Source organism: Aethalodelphis obliquidens, unplaced genomic scaffold (assembly GCF_003676395.1).
Source record: "Aethalodelphis obliquidens isolate GAN/ISIS:26980383/991018 unplaced genomic scaffold, ASM367639v1 scaffold34, whole genome shotgun sequence".
Lineage (NCBI taxonomy): Eukaryota > Metazoa > Chordata > Mammalia > Artiodactyla > Delphinidae > Aethalodelphis > Aethalodelphis obliquidens.
The window spans coordinates 5588793-5605581 of record NW_020837978.1 but is presented as its reverse complement, the minus strand read 5'-3'; the positions used below and the strand labels follow the sequence as shown (position 1 = coordinate 5605581).

Here is a 16789-nt window from a genome sequence, read left to right as displayed (position 1 = left end):
GGTACTGGGGGAGAGGTGGGGAGTGGAGAGGGACAGTAGCCGCCCCTAGTCCTCTGTGGGCACAGCTCACGTTTCCAGAGCGTCTCGGGGTGGATGCGGGTGTTCACAGTCTGAGAGCCTGCTTTGGAGTCACTTGAAATGTTACGCTTCGTCAAGGAAGGGACATACTGGCCGAATCGAGTTAGATTGCGTCTTTTTGTCCTGGCTCTATGAGTATAAGCTGCTAGGGAAGGGGACATATATTCTTCACTGGAGACACATTGGGACGTCCCCCAGCCCATCACAGGATCTGAGCTCCTGGGTGAGGCCAGTAAGCCCATTTTCACCTGAATGCCTTCTACAGCCAGTGTGTTGGTTTTCTTGTTTGGTGTGAAACTTCATTTTAAGACCTTTGTGGGGCTAGCTGTCCAAACCCACAGTTTGATTTCTGCGTATCTTAGCCTCTCGCACTCTGGCACTGTGCATTGGGCATCTCCTAACAAAACCCACGTATGTGCCAGGAAGCATTAGGGGTGTTTTAGATGAGTAGGCTCGCCCCCGAATGCTAGCCTGTGTGTGTTACCTGTCAGTAGCCATATTTCCCCCTCCATCCTGCCACCCTCTATTAATTCTGTCAATAGAAGAATTATTCCCTCCCCTCCCCACCTTCCTTGACGCCTTCTGTTAAGTTTTATCTGGACCGTGTTGTCCCGTCACCAGTGGAGTGACACAGGGTCTGGACGTGTTCATCTCGGCCTCTGGTGATGTCTTTGCTCCCCTCCAAAGGCAGAGCTCCTTGCTCTGTCTGCAGATACCTAGTGTGTGTGTAAAATAGAAAAGATTCCTTCTCTGGGGCAAGTGAACGGGCCATTATCAACCAACGTCAAGGTTGTCCTTATAGTTGGAAGGTTGAACTCTCACAGTAGCTGGATATTCATGCGTTGTAAGAGTTGAATAGCTGACAGTGTATCCTGGAAATACATTTACTGCAGAACAATGCTATTTCTACTACAGTTGTAAATTGTTTTTCAAAATGCAGAACGTAAGAACTACTGAAGCCGGGGAAGGATAACAAATGTGGGGCAGGGGAAAGCTAGAGAGCTCTGCACACCTGAACCCTCGTAGCTTTCGGGGTTTAACTCACGGCCTGATGTGTTCACCCCGGTTTTGTTTTTCAAGAATAACATAAGAAACTTTTAAAAGTTCAGGATTAAGTGACTATGTTATCACCTAGAACATTACTTTTCTTTCTTTTCCAAGTATCATCAGAGAGGGGCAGGGGTGGGCTGCCTGCGGCCCGCCGGCACCTCATTTTTATGATTGTTCCGCTAACTGAGTTTGCTCTCTGCTCAGAGTGGTTTGAAGTGCTTTAAAATCTACTGCAACTAATCCTCTGTTACTCTTTCAGCTTGAAGTTTTTCAAGCCTGGCCAAGAAGCTGTGAAGTACCAGGGTCCCCGGGATTTTCAGGCCCTGGAAAACTGGATGCTGCAGACGCTGAACGAGGAGCCCCCCGTGAGTGCACACGAAGCCACCCCCTCTTTCTTCCTACAGTTTTGGGGTAGTCAAGAGGCCAGTTTAAGTACCATCTTTTTTTTTTTTTTTTTTGCGGTATGCGGGCCTCTCACTGTTGTGGCCTCTCACGTTGCGGAGCACAGGCTCCGGACGCACAGGCTCAGTGGCCACGGCTCACGGGCCCAGCCGCTCCGTGGCATGTGGGATCCTCCCGGACTGGGGCACGAACCCGCGTCCCCTGCATCGGCAGGCGGACTCTCAACCACTGCGCCACCAGGGAAGCCTTAAGTACCATCTTAAAGCAACTTTTATCATAAGTAAAGGTTCACTTTTTTTTTCTTCTGTTTTTCTTTTTACCGTGATAAAATACACTATAATATTTGCCCTGTTACCTGTTTTTCAGTGTACAGTTCAGTGGTATAAATACATTCAGAATGTGGTGCCGCCGTCACCACCGTCCATGCACAGAAATTTTCCGTCTTCCCGAAAGGAAACCCTGTCCCCGTTAAGCCCTGACTCCCCTCCCCCTCCGGCAGTCTCTGGCGCCCAGCGCTCTGTTTTCTGCCTCTATGAATTTGGCTCCTTTAAGTACCTTATGTAAGTGGGAAAAGATGAACTTTTAACAACTTTCTGTTATGGAAAAGTTCAAACAGGCACCAGAGTAGAAAGAAGAGTCTAATGGATGGTGGGCAGGAGTGCAGGGAAGGTGGCCCCGCGTGCCCGCCTGAGCCTTGACAGTGGTTCCCATTCTGTGGGCCTTATTTTGTCTCCCCTGCTTCCCCGCCCCACGTTTGGCTGCACAGTCAGTGTCATTTGTAAATATTTCAGGATGCAGCCCACAGGTGAGGACTTACTACTTTTTAACATACCTTCTGTGCCCCCTTCACATGTAATTCAGCTCACAGTAATTCCTCAGCACCCGAGATGGACTCGTGGCCACCCAGGGTCAGGCCCAGGGTGGGGACCTCGCTCCCGCGGGCGATACCCACAGTGTGAATCTTCCCTTTGCTTCTCAACCCTCAGCCCCACGGCCCTAAGTGGCTTTGCTGATAACAGAATTCAGTACCCTTCATACTCTCCACGTCTTAATGGCCTCCCCTGCGGTAAGGATAATATCAGGAAATGGGAGAAACTGTATGATTTCTGAGATATTTTTTAATTGAAGTATAGTCGATTTACAATGTTGTGTTACTGAGATACTTTTTAAAGACATAGTTATATGTAGAGTGTTACAAAAAAAACCTGTAATCCTCCTCCAGCTGATGTTAGGACCCTTAGTTTTGTTATAAATCACTGATCGTGAGCCCTGCAGTGAGCGTCCCTTCGTGGGTGGTGCTTTCGGATCAATGCTGACTGCTCAGGCCCACAGAGGCTGAGCTGTATTTTGACGGGAATAGAAAGATGGCCCGTGTTCCCGTGCTGTACGTTCCTGATGAAAATATTAAGAGCATCTGAAGTCTTTGAATGTAATGTCCAGTCCAGCACTGGAGTAAGACCGTGGTATTGCGTCAGGCAGGCGCTCCCTGACCTGAAGGTTGTCTGGGCTCCAGGGCTCTTTTGGGGGCCCTGATGCTGTTGGTGTCATCTTCCAGGGTGTGGTCCTTCAGCTGTCCTCCAGATTCTGTGTAGAGGTCACAGCTAATCGGAAACCCAGCTGCTTCCCAAGTGCTACTTTACCTCACATTCTTAAAAAGTTTAGAACCACATGGAGAAGAACGTTGGCATACGGTATTGAATGTGTTGACCAGAGACGTGTCTAATTTTAGGCAACAGGGAAAACCACAAACCTCGCGGAGAGTAAATTTGCATCTTTGTCATGGCAAGAAAGCTGGAGGAGCAGGTGTAACTTTCACATAGGTTTAAACTTCAAGTTTTGTGTTTTTTTTTTTTTTTGTGGAAATGTCCTCTGAGGGGAGGAAGCCAGTTTTTTTTTTTTTTTCTTTTTTCTTTTTTTGGTTTCCTGGCCCTTTCCTTCTTTTGCCTTTCCCCTTTCCGGGGACGGGCCCCCGACGCGCAGGCTCAGTGGCCATGGCTCACAGGCACAGCCGCTCCGCGGCACGTGGGATCTTCCCGGACCGGGGCATGAACCCATGTCCCCTGCATTGGCAGGCGGACTGTCAACCACTGCGCCGCCAGGGAAGCCCGGAAGCCAGTTTTAAAGGGGAGTTCATGGTCTCCAAAAACATTTAAAGTAAACTTTTCAGCAAAAAGCCAGTCTTCTATGATGACTTTATTCACGAAAGCATCTGCCAGTGTCAGGATAGCAGAAAGACTTCATCTCATGAGCCGAACGTCTTTCTGGGGAGTGGAGCCCAAAGCACGGGCTGGGGATGGGGCAGCCAGGCTGAGGCTCACGTAGCCATCCTCAGCGGGGTACCCCGGGGGCGTGGCCACATGGAACCCACCCCTCCCCACCTGAGACCTCAGTTACCCACTGGCCATATCTTTGTGTCTCGGAGCAGTGGGGATCTCAGATAATTGCTAGAAATGATGACAGGGTGCCTTATTATAGAAAAGTTCAAATATTCAGACTTAATACTGCAAGCTGAAATTCTTTTCAATGTGAATTTTGCCTTATAAGCAAAAACTTTTTAAAAACTTCATCTGTATTTATATCTAAATAACTTAATATACACATTTTCATCTTTAAACAGGATAAATTTAGATTTTTTCCTTCCTAGCATTATGGCAGTATTAAAGGAAGTCAAAAGAAAACCTGCCATTTCTTAAATTGTACCCCAATTTTTATATTTCCATGTTTCCTTCTGTAATTTTTCCTTAAACAGTCATCATCAAATAAACATGGTTCCTTTCATTAACGATCTTTTTATATAGTTGAGTCATCTTTATACTGACCATATTTTATCTCCTGGATTTGCCATAATCCAGCTCTTCTCTGTCCAGGGATAGTTAGGTTATGTGTATTTTTTCTGTCATCAGAAATGCTATAAGGAACATTTTTATCTTTGTAAAGGACGTTTTCCTTTTCTACTTTGGAGTGACTTTTTAGACTATATTCCCAGACATAAAATTGCAAGGCAAAAAATAAAAAAGCAAGACCACTTTTATGGCCCCTGATGAATACTGCCAGGTCGCTCTCCTAAGACTCTGTAAGCCCACACTGTCACCAGCCCGGGGAGAGGGGAGGGTGGCCGTTCTGTGATGCACTGTGGTGTCCCCATAGTGGCCATCCCTGCGTGCCACCGAGGCACAGGCTCCTGCGGTGCCGTAAGTGGACATTTTGCTACTGCAGCCCTTTGAACGTCTTATACCGGGTGACGTGTCATCTTTTGTTTCATGTTATTGGAACTTAGCTGACTGTTCACTAGCCATCACTCTCGGTCATCCTTTTGCCTGGGTACTTAGCACTTGGACAGTTGTGTCAAGCCAGCAGTGGAAAAGAAAACTTCATGGTGCTTCACTGCTCAGCTTTGAGCTGTCAGCACTTTGAAAGCTTTTAAAGACTAAACTTAGATATTCTTTTTAATAGAAATACGAACCACTAGGTAAAAACTGAGTAACACACACCCGCGTGTCTATAGCACAGTGGGGATTCAGTGGTCTTCTCTTCACCTCTGCTTGCAGGCCGTGGCTGTGTCGGCCTGAACAATTGAGACGTTTCGCACGGTGTGGTAGAGTGGTTAGTAGTTAGTTGTCACACTGGTGTCTGCCAGGTACTGGAGAAATGCCACTTCTTGTCCGTTCTCTGTGTGTTTCTGTCCCAAACTTAGCCCCATGAACCATATTCTTGCTAAAAGTGCAGCCCATGTTTGCCCTGTGGTTTCCTCTTTGCTGCCTTTCGTCCACCTGAATCTTCTTTCTCGTCATCTTTTCTCTTTTATCAGCCCTTCAGAGTCTGACCTTCCTTTACAGGTTTTATGTTTGTGTAGATAAAGGGTGGCCAGGCCCGCCTGCTCTCTGACCGTTTCCTGCTCCCCGTCGTGCCCCTTTTGCTCCCTCTGTGTCTTCGGGTGCTGCTTCCTTCTGTATTCTACAAGACGTCTCAGGTCACGTTTCAAAGGACGGGACAGGGTGCTGGTTTGGGGTGGCCCATCCTTCAGTTTGTCTGCTCTGTTGGGTGGGGTTTGGGGACAGCAAAGGATGGGTTGGGGCAGGGAGGCCATCACCCAGCTGCCTGGAGCATCGGTCCTCGAGCATTTGCCAAGGGTGACAAAGTCGCTTCTTTGCCCGGGGCGCCACCTCAACACAGCAGTGTCCCTCGAAGCCTCGAGGTGGCAGGGGAGGGAGGAGAGCATAGAAGGTTCCAGACAGAAGCCTCCATGGGCTCCCCTGGGTCTTCACACACACACCCAGTGACCCTTGTTCCGTCTCTTCCCATCAGACACCGGAGCCCGAGGTGGAGCCGCCCCGAGCCCCCGAGCTCAAGCAGGGCCTGTACGAGCTCTCGGCCGGCAACTTTGACCTGCACGTGGCACAAGGTAGGCGGGCGGGTGCGCCGGGTCTGCACCTCTGGGCACCCCTGCCTGGGCCGTCCTCCTGGGGGGCCTGGCTTTTCCTCTTGCTGCTTGAGGGCCGGTGGGTCGCAGCATGGGTGGCACTTGTCCAGAGCTTCTCTCCCCCAACCCCGATGGCATCAGTGTTTAATGCCCTTCCTCTTGGAGACGATCCCTCCTTTCGTCTCTGTCCTTAGGGAAGGGCCAGTCCTAATCCTAAGCTAAAGCCTCAGGTGTGGAAAGCTCACTGATGGTGAGTGGGTGCACGCACTTGTATACTGGCTGGACAGTGCGTCCTTGGATAAGAATGTTTGTTTATGTTAATGTTAAGCATATGCTTATTGACCTGAGGCAGAAACAAAGGTTTCTCTTACCTGTTTAAACCAGAATTTATTGGGACCATTATAACACACGAATTGAATCAGCGTAGGTGTTCTTTACACTTAAAATATTTTTCGATACCAAATCTCATTTTTTGAAAATAGTCTCCTAAATGTCAGAATGACCTGAGTACGATTTCTAATGTTAATGATGTGTAAGGCCTTTCTTCACACGTTCGGAAGTGTGGGCTCAGCAGTGAAAGGCTTGAAAGTGCGTTCAGCCTCCTTGCTGACCTGCCCTCTCAGATGCTGTCGTGGAGAGAGATCCTCCTGGGAGACGGGGTTGGAAACGCTCTTAGGAGGGCTTAAAATTGTGTCCGGCCCTGAAGCCTCCTGCTTGCTGGTAGTTGACATACACCCCATCTAAGGCCTGACATCGCTTGTGGTGATCCTTTCAGCCGTTTTTAATTAAAGGTGGCTAGTTAATTGGTACAGATGCTCTGACAGGGTTTCTATCCGAAGGGGAGTCGCTTTAATTTGAGACGGGCTTGGGCTCCCTGCAGCATGCGCTCCCGGGGCCACCCGTGACAGACCACCGTCCGAAGCCCAGCCCTGACATCCCCCCCCACCCCGAGCAGGTCACCCACCGAGGGGCCGTGTGCCCGCACGCCGTGGCCTCGTGCTGCTGACATGAGGGTCTCTCCTCGGAGAGCGGTGCAGCCCCGCCCTGACTCAGCTGCCAGGCCTCCTGTCTCCGCCTCACAGCACAAAGTAGTGACACACCTGTCTGGAGACGTGGTTTCAGCCTTGCAGATCAGCTGCTCATGTATATTTTAAATGTTTTTATTTAAATTTCTTAACTGGAGTATAGTGGATTTACAGTATTGATTTTGAAGCAAGTTTTTTTCCCCATTTCCCGCGATCGCATCATTGCCGCGGTGACAAGATGCCGCCGTGAGCGTTGCCATGGCAAAGTCCGACTCTGAGCCTGAGTCACACGCCAGCGTCCGTTGGTTGGTTCTCTCCTTGGCCACAGCCTGATTTCGGTCTGGTCTCAGCCTGACACCGTTTTGGCCCTAGGCTGGTCAAGGTAGAAGAGCCTAGATGAAAGTTTTCAGTGCCTAAATCATGGTGTTGTAGGCTTGTTTTTTTCCTAGCCAAGGGGAGCGATATTCAGTCTTTTTAGATCTTCTATCTTATTGTGAAATAAAACCCAGATACAGAAAACAATGTAGGGTGTAGTGAATGGTCATAGAGCGGTCACCCGGCTCAAGACAGAACACTGCTCGCTTCCCATGCCCCGCCCCCCAAAAGGCACTGCCCTGGCTGTAGGGAACCCGCCACTTGCTTCATGGTGTGGAGTACGGTCGCCCTGTCCACGTCACCCTGATGTCTCTGTTCCCTGTGAGTTGGCCGTTGAATCTAGGGACTTTATCACGTTCTGTTTGATGTTTTGGGGGGTGTGAGCAACACTGCGTAGCTGGGAAGTCTCTCTGTGACGTCAGTGGCCTCGTCCGTCACCGCCTAGAGCCGTAACTCACGAGGGATGCAAAGCCTGCTGCTGTAATTCAAGCATCCCTTCTTCATTTTTACAGCAGGAGACACTTGCCCTCGTTTATCACTTGGTTATCCAGCGGTGCAGTTCACGTGGGAAAGACAGGCTAAGTGCCTGATTCTTTCCCTTTATCGCCCGTTTTCCGAATGAGTTGGGTCCCTGTTGTCCTCCAAAGATGACAGATTGGTTTTTAAGGATCGTTATGAACTCACCGGTAGAGACATATTTGATGGGGAGTCATTTTTTACCAGTCAAGGGTTCATGCTGAACTGAGCTTTGCAGGAGGACAAAGATGAGACGCTTCCACTCACGCTCTAGGTGGGTGGGTGTAACTCACACTCCCTCTCCCCTCCCCCGCCTTCCTTCCCCACCCCCGAAGGAGACCACTTTATCAAGTTCTTCGCCCCGTGGTGTGGTCACTGCAAAGCTCTGGCTCCGACCTGGGAGCAGCTGGCTCTGGGCCTTGAACATTCCGAAACTGTCAAGATTGGCAAGGTAAGTGAAAGCCCTTATTAAACCGGAAATAGACCGCCTCTGGCTGGATTAATTAGCTGAGTAGCCCATTCTTCATTCTGTGCACAGAGTCGCAAACTTGATTTATTAATTCCATTTAGCGTGCCACTTGATAATTCATTTCACCTTCACAGATGGCAGCCGGGTTTTGAGTGTGCTGGCTTTTCCACAGTCTAGAGATAAATTATGGCTTTGGCTCCTTTGTTTATTTTGAAGCAATGGCCAATTCTGAATTGGCAGCCCCAGAGCCCTTTCTGCAAAGATATGGGGCAGAGCCTTAGAGAACATTCACTGGACGTACTTGGAGACCATCCACAGTCGAACTCACCCAAGAGCTCTTTCCTAAAAGGACCTTGGGCTCTGTGCTCACACCCTGTGTGCAGCCTGCGTGCAGAAGACCCGCCCGTGGGGAGCCCTGGCTTTTGCCCTGCTGCCAGGAATTCTTTCCCACTTTACATAGGGAAACCAGAAGTGATGCCTTGACAGCTGGGTTTTCGGGAAATATCTAGAGCAGCTTCCGGGCCTTCAAGCACTTTTAATCCGTCCATCCTCCAGCACCTACCAGACACCCTGCCTGAATTGCTTTTATAAAAATCTCATTTTCTACCTTGCCGGGGGCTGATTTGTATACAGGAGTAATGCTGTGTGTTCAGGAACTGTAGCTAATAAGGTGATGCGCCCAGCACAGTGAGATGGCCAAAAGCATAAACGTGGGATTCGGACAGACCTGGCCGGCCACCCTCGAGCAGCTTCTCCACACCTGTCTCCCCCTTCGCAAAACCGAGACGAGATCTGACTGGGGCGGTGGTGAGGGTGACGGTGAAATGCTGAGCACGACGCTGGGCACAGAGCAGATGCCTAGGAAATTGTAATGGTTGTGAAGTGAAGTTTTCACTATTGTGTGTTAAACACTTAACTTGATGTCTTTTCAGTTTTATCTTTATTATATTCCAAATACTCCTATTTAAAACTCCTGAACCTGAGAATACATTTCTGATGACTGGCGTGGGTCTCTGTCCACGACAGCTGGCCGTCCCCTTCTCCAGATGTCAGGCTAGGCTCCCTCTCTCCATCTGCTGACCTGCTCAGGGCCCATCTGCTGACCTGCTCCCCCAAAACTGGCATTTTTGAGTGAAAAGAAATCATGTCTCTAAATCCCATCACTCTGCTCCCTAAGCTCAGGTGTATTTTGGGGTAAAGTCTCTCCAAAAGCTGCAGCTTGCTGGCAGAGACGCTACAGATGGGGAGTTGTAGAAATTTTCTTTCTTTGAAAAAGCACTGAGTGTCCGAGAGCCCATTTACCAGGAAGGCTCGCGGAGAAACTGACGGGGCGCGTGATCTGTATTTCCAGGTCGATTGCACACAGCACCATGAACTCTGCTCAGGAAACCAGGTCCGAGGTTATCCTGCTCTCCTCTGGTTCCGAGACGGTAAAAAGGTACGTCTTCGGGTCTTAGCGTTGAGACAACATGTGTGTCTTAACCACGGCTGAACAGTCGAGTGGTTTAACGGGTGGCGCGTTGCCAGCACAGACTGTTTGGGCACTGGTTTAAAGGAATACGCATCACGGAGCGAGAATGTCTTTCTCTTTGTTGGTAAGGCCTGGCGGGTTGAGAGAAACCATCAGGCGTTATGCACTCCCGAAGCATCTCAGCGGGCTCAGGTTAACTCTAGCATAAGCCGGATGGACGGTCCTAGGGTAACTGCTCTGATTCCGACCTTTGAGAGGGGTCAGCGCTCGCTCTTGGTAAGGCCCTTCAATGCCGGCTTCGTCCCTGGCCGCTGGGCAGCGCCCAGACTTTGGAACCGCTTAGCTCTGCAGAAGGAAGGCGCTGTGAAGTTCTTTGCCCAGAGCCAAACTGCGGTTGATCATCTGTGCTTTGCCTTCACCTTTGAGCAGCAGACACCACAGAGCCGGGACACCCAGACAGAGACGTCCGATGGGGGCGGGTCACGCGTGGGCAGGTGGAGGGTTGAGGATTCACAGCCCTTACGTGTCTTTGTGTCGCCTGTGTCCCGGACAGGTTGATCAGTACAAGGGGAAGCGGGATCTGGAGTCGCTGAGGGAGTACGTGGCATCGCAGCTCCAGAGCACGGAGAGGGGCGCCCCGGAGCCCATCCAGCCCTCGGAGGCCCCCACGCTGGCCACTGAGCCCGCGGCCGACCAGGTGGGTGCACGGTCAGCTCCCACCTCCAAGCGACAGCGCAGGCACAGCACGCGGTCGGTCATTCACATGGGGGGGCTGGGGTCCACTTTTCAACACAGCGTTTTCTTGAACTCCTTTCACATGCTTGTTAGGGGGTCAGCGTAGACAGAGCTTCCCTTTAAAGAACCTGGAGTGGGTGTGAGACAAAGGATCCTGCGAGCATTTGGTGTCAGCATTTCTGGACAGTTCTTCCCTTTGATTCAGCACTCACTAACTTGAAGGTATTTGCTGTGAAAGCTGGGCTGTTGCCTCTTGGGCCCGTTCTGCTCGTTTCCATAACTTGCTGCAGTCAAGGTGGTAAAGGCCCCTGAAAGAGCTGCAGCAGAAAGGCTCTGCGCGTTGGAATGTCAGAGGCAGATCGCTGTAGGCTATTTCATTTGTCCAGACGATCGCTGACTTATCGAGGTGTCCTCTTCATATATTCAGAGCGTAAGGTTTCACGTTTGTTCGTTCTGCGTTTATCAAGCCCTGTCGCGTTCCAGCCACTGTCCTAGGCTGCCAGGACACAAAGCGAATAAGGTCGTTTTCCGCCTGTGGAGAGTGGCGGGTGGGAAGGGGGAGACACACGAAGATGTCGGTGCTGCGACGCAGGCCGGGGCGGGGAGGCAGGGAGCGCCACCCCACGGGTGAGTCGGTGTCCACTGGAGAGCCGTGGGGAAGGCCGCCTGGCGGCGCGTCAGCCGGCAGGAGTGAAGAGGGCGCGAGGAGGCCAAGGGCACTGTGCGGGACGCAGAGGGAGCCGGCGGCTGGCCCCCGGAGGGCCTTGTCCGCCAGCCGCAGATTTCAGGTCTGCAGGGAGCCAGTGGAGGGCTTGGAGCCGACGTGGACGTTAAGAAAGCCGGCTGGCTGCAGCCTGTGTGGACGAGACGGAAACCGCTGTATCTGGAGACAAAGGATGCAGGGACGGTGGGCAGGGGCGTCCAGCTCCCCCTGCGCAGTCGGGATGGGGGAGGGGAGGGAGGGAGAGACGGGCTGGCGGCGCCGGGTGGGAGGGAGGCGATGGGTCCCTATTCAAGGTGTTGCTTCCAGGGCTGTGGCGGTCTGCACGTGGCGACAGGTAAGAGTCCGGAGCTTAAGCCGGATGCCTGTCTAGGCGAGGAGGTTCCCGCATCCGCTCCTGTAGGTAGAAACCGATGCTGAAGCCGCGGGTGAAGATGGGATTATTCGGGGAGTCAAAGTGGTGTTTTCCCGGGAAAGCAGTGCTCGGATTTCCCAGCTGAGAACCACACATAAGGCCTGTTTGTCTGTCAGTGTACTTCCAAAGCCGAGTCCTTGTGTTGCCGCCTCGGTTCACACAACTGCACTGCACAGCACGCCAGGTTCTTACCCGGGACGGCGGGCAGGGCGGCCCTGGTCCTGGGGAGGACGCCTCCCTGGCGACTGTCCAGCCTCAGCACTTACGGGAGCGATCGTGACTCGCTGGGGCTGTCACGCCCGGGGCCCGGGGATCAGGCTTGGAGAGCCGGCAGCCGCCGGCCCCATCCTCCCAGGGTGGGGCTGTGATGGCGCCTCCGCTCCCCCGGGCCCAGCCCCTAGTGGGACGCTTGTAGGTTGGGGACCGCGTGGGTGTTAGTTAAAAGTGGAAGTTTTGGTTTAAGAAGTAAACAAACGATTTCGTAGTTAAGGGACCATGCGTCAAGGGAGCGTGTGTCATGGTGGTTGTAAAGGTCACCCCACATCGAGTATAATTATATACTGTGGGTGTTTTTGTCAAACCCAGAAGGGTTTCTATTTGTAATGAGGTTTTCCACCGCTAAGTGGGTCTTTCAGTGAGTGTGGTGTCATGTTTCTGGACATGAAGATGGCAGCGTCTGGATGGCCCCCTCAGTGCCCCTGCGTCCTGGTCACAGACACATGGTACTTGGTGCTGGACTCGAGTGGGGCAGCCCTGGTACACTTTGCCACGTGATACATCATCCGTATTCTTTTTATTTATTTATTTATTTGGCTGCATCGGGTCTTCGTTGAGGCACGCAGGATCTTCAGTTACGGCGTGCAGGCTCAGTAGCTGTGTCGCGCGGGCTCTGGAGCGCGTGGCCTTAGTTGCCCCGCAGCGTGTGGGATCTTAGTTCCCTGCCCAGGGCTCGAACCCACGTTCCCCTGAATCGGAAGGAGGATTCTTAACCACTGGGCCACCAGGAAAGTCCCCATCATCCATATTCTCACGAGAGGATCACAGATCCGTTCTTGGAGGAAAACACAGACACGATCCTGTGAAGAGCCTTCAAGACGGAATCGCTTTAGACCAGACTGCCGTGTGGCACCTTGGCCCTGAGTTCTCCAGCCTGAGTTCACATGAGCAGTCTTCACATTTACTGTGAATTTGAAAATGGAAAGCAGCCTGTTAGCTGTAGAAGCACATGTTGCCTGTGCTTGTGTAACTAAGGTCCTTCCGTCACATAGAGAAGATAATTATGAATCTGTAGGATGAGAGCGATAGAGTCGGCGGGGAAAGCAGTGCGTACAGACTTCAGGGAGGCCGGTCAGCTTGGACTTCGATCAGTGTCCGAGGCTCCAAGCCCGGGAGGCGCATGCTTGGGCCCTGCCCACCCAGAGCCCTGGAGACAGCGGCTGCACCTGACCCTGCCTGGGCTGGCTGGGAGCTTTTGTGGAGCTTGTGAAAAGTGAGTTGTGTAGGTATTTGTGTGTGGCCTCGGAGCACACATCACAGCATTTTAAAAGATGACGGACCCGTATCTCTGCGATCCCAAAGCATGGTCCCCGCTCTGCTCTACGTGGTGTATTTGAATTGTGGCTTTTCCCTCCCCCAAGGGCACTGTGTTGGCACTGACGGAAAATAACTTCGATGACACCATCGCAGAAGGCATAACCTTCGTCAAGTTTTATGCCCCGTGGTAAGTAGCTGTTGAATTAGAACCTTGGTCCTCGTGCGCTTGAGTCACATCCTATTTTTCAGGCCATAGGCCAACCCTCCGGACTCAGTGTTGGGCAGATACATTTACTTGTAGTTATGCTACAGGGAAAAAGGAAATGTCATTATATGTGTTAGAGTTTGGTGGTAATTCACAAAGTGATGGAGAATGAGGTTAACTTAAAGCTCAGTCTGCTCTGGAAGAAACAAAACTGGAGACTTCTTATCGTGGCCATGTAACACTGCAGTTCTGTGGTATCTGGGCACTTTGCCAAATAGATGGCTTTTGGGGTTAAAAACACCGTGCACATCATGAGGTATTAAGAGCTCTGCCCCTTAGTCTCTCTGGATGTTGTAGAGAAATCGAGTAGAGCTCAGCTTTCCGTTAGAGCCATGCAGTCTGTCAGTCACCTGACCTTCCTGGCCCGTGGCCCTCGGGGACCAGAGCAGAGATGGGCTGCTCGGAGCCCCAGACCGCGGCAACCGCAGTCAGTGGGGAGACGATAGGTTCCAGGATGTGCCGTGAACCACTGCGGCTTTGGATGCCCTTTAAATCCTTTGAACCCACTTTCCTCAGCTGTAAAACGGGGAGAACGCTTTGTCTTGAAACAACCCATTTGGAAAGATAGTGTTGAGGAGAGAGCGATCCCGTTTCTGGACACAAACACACACGCGCCATTTTCGCTTCTCACTTCGTTTCACTGCGCGTATCCATGAGAATCAGTAACGGCAGAGATAAAAAAGTTAACGAGTGACCTGTACGACTTGCGCAGGTTTTATTCTTAAAGAGTAGAATCACTAGTAAATAATGCCTTTAAAACTATCACGTATTTTCTAGTTTTTTTAAAAAAAAACCCTAAAGCTGTACAGATCACGTACAAGGACAGAAGAGCCGCTTTCATTGAAGGGGAGCAGGTCATAGAGGGGAAGATGGTCAGGAAGGGGGTATAGTAACAGGTGGAAGTAGAGTTTGAGCCGAACTCAGTGGCCTCAGTGCTCACACCACATCCCGGAAGCTTCAGGGAAGCTTTGAAGTTCTTTTGAACATTTAAGACCGTCAGAAATATCTGTTTTTGGCATTCAGGTGATTTTTTAAAAAGCCCACAGTTGACCGCATCGTAGAGATGCTTGCAAAGCTGAAGCTGTTTTGCAGACGTCTTGTTGTCAGTCAGGGTATCCGAAAGCCTGCTCGGGCTTGGGTTTGAACTCCGTGTTCGGGATGGGAGAGGACGAGCAGGTGCAGGAGGTGGGGGATGATAGCGCGCCCCGCGGGAGAACCTGCCGGTTTATCCACTTCTGGGCAGCTGTCGGCTGCTTCCTACAGAAGAAACAGGCTGGGCAGTGAAGTGCAGGCGAGTGAGCTTGACGGGACCTCAACAAAGCTGTCGCTCTTCTGTCCCCAGGTGTGGGCATTGTAAGAGCCTGGCTCCTACCTGGGAGGAACTCTCGAAAAAGGAATTCCCTGGCTTGGCGGGGGTCAAGATCGCCGAGTTGGACTGCACTGCGGAACGGAACATCTGCAGCAAGTACTCGGTGGGTCCACATGGATGGGAACTCATGGGGACAGAGGTGGGGGCGGATCCCAAGTGGAGCTGTAATTCGGTACTGTGGGCTCAACCAAGATAACTCATCCTCTCGACAAAGAGTTTTTTGTGTCCTTTGGGGATTTTTTTTCCCATTTGAGAAGCAAAAGAGCTGCTCTCTCAAAGGAAAGGCTGTCTTCTGTGAGTGCACACAGTTCAGAGGGGTTTTCAGGCCTTGCCACCTGGGCGAAAGGCGGGCAGTACCTGAGACTCTGAGCTGGAGGGCAGGGCGCCACCTGCGCGGCCATTCTCATTGGCTAAACGGTCAGCTGGCTTGTAGCCTTCGTCGCACACACAGACACAAGGCAGCGCTCAGTGCAGAAAGTATCTGATCCTACGCTTCCCTGAGAGGGCCACACCAATGGGCCAGGCTTGGCTTCTTTACGTAACTGTTGCCTTCTTTCCAAGCTGTTAGCACCATCGAATAGCCCAGAAGATTTGCAATTTATTTATATTTTTCCATTTGTGGTGTTTTTCTTAAAACATTTTTGAGGCCTCCGGAGTTTATTAGAATAGATGTATGTAGCACAGACGTCGTCTACTTACTAGAAGATGCCAGTCATTTTTTAAAATGTTTTATTTTTTTGATGCTTTAAAGAAAGGTGAGCTGTGCTGACAAGTGTGCATCCTTGAGGCTCCTGCTGCCACTCAGTGCGGACCACAGAGCGCCCTGGTGTCGCCAGGGAGCTTGTGGGAAATGCAGCCTCAGGCCCCCTCCATCCCCACCAGCTCCCCAGGCGAGACTCCACTCTAGGGTGAAGTCACTCCTTGTTGCTAATCTTGAAAGTAGGTTTGGGTTGGAAAGTGAATATAGAGCCCCAAGGCTCTGCTTTCTGAACTCTTAGGTACTTTTTTGATGGTCTGTACGTTCTGAAAATTTAACTATGGACTTCCCTGGGCACGACTCTAGGATCTCTTCTGATTTTATTTAAGAAGCAACTTTATGTTGGTTTTCAATTTTTTTTTTTTTTTTTTTTTTTTTTTTTTTTTTTTTTAAGGTACGAGGTTATCCCACATTGCTGCTTTTCCGCGGAGGCAAAAAAGTCAGCGAGCACAGCGGGGGCCGAGACCTGGATTCCTTGCACCACTTTGTCCTGCGCCAGGCGAAGGATGAACTGTGAGCTCGGCTGGAAGCTGTCTCCTGCCTGGCCCTGGGCAGGAGCTCAGTCCTGCGGCCGCTGCCCGCTCCCTTGCGGTGGTGACTCAGAGATCCGAACGCACTAAACTTGTGCTATCTTCTCCATGTGTGTGTTTTTTAAGCCAACACACTCCACAGATTCTTTCTTAGGTTTCTCTAAGTACATGTGTAACTCATGATCCCTTTGCAAACTAAATATTTTCAGTGGCAAGCTACCATCCATCCCCTTTAACCTTCTCTCGGTGAAATCTAAATGGTTTCCTTGAGACTAAAATAGAGTCAAGGAAATTCCAATTGCCAGACTGTTTTTGGCTTTGGAGTAATTTTGGTGAAAGCATCATGCGATGCATGGTTTTTGAACCATCCGTGCACAAGTTCTGGAAAGGTGGCCTTGCCTTGTGGTGATATTGCGTTGCTCTGATCTGAAGGTCCCAGTTGACTTGTTAATAACGTCGTTGGTCCGTAGCTTGGAGCGGATTTAAAACACAAAACCCCGTCGCCTCTGGAAGAGCCACTTTCCCAGCCCCTCCTGGATCTTCTGTCTCTGTTGATACCTCTCTCACGGGGAGTGGTGAGCCATAATGAAAACGGTGGTACTCCTGACGCGTGCCTGAGTAAGGTAATGCTGATGCCGTAGTCGTGTGTGTGTGTTGA

The 16789-nt window shown here is 51.0% G+C and overlaps 1 protein-coding gene across 2 annotated transcripts in view; it reads left to right on the top strand.

Moving 5' to 3' along the window:
* The window catches only part of TXNDC5 (thioredoxin domain containing 5), a 24137-nt gene extending 7348 nt beyond the window's left edge, over nt 1–16789 (top strand). Inside the window, exons 3-10 of one of the 2 annotated variants that reach the window (XM_027128322.1) lie at nt 1388–1493; nt 5836–5932; nt 8202–8317; nt 9687–9773; nt 10360–10503; nt 13315–13397; nt 14818–14947; nt 15996–16789. In XM_027128322.1, the coding sequence (XP_026984123.1) occupies nt 1388–1493; nt 5836–5932; nt 8202–8317; nt 9687–9773; nt 10360–10503; nt 13315–13397; nt 14818–14947; nt 15996–16118 (886 nt within the window). In that variant the 3' untranslated portion in view covers nt 16119–16789. The remainder of the gene's footprint in view (nt 1–1387; nt 1494–5835; nt 5933–8201; nt 8318–9686; nt 9774–10359; nt 10504–13314; nt 13398–14817; nt 14948–15995) is intronic. The other variant, XM_027128323.1, reaches the window with a different exon arrangement.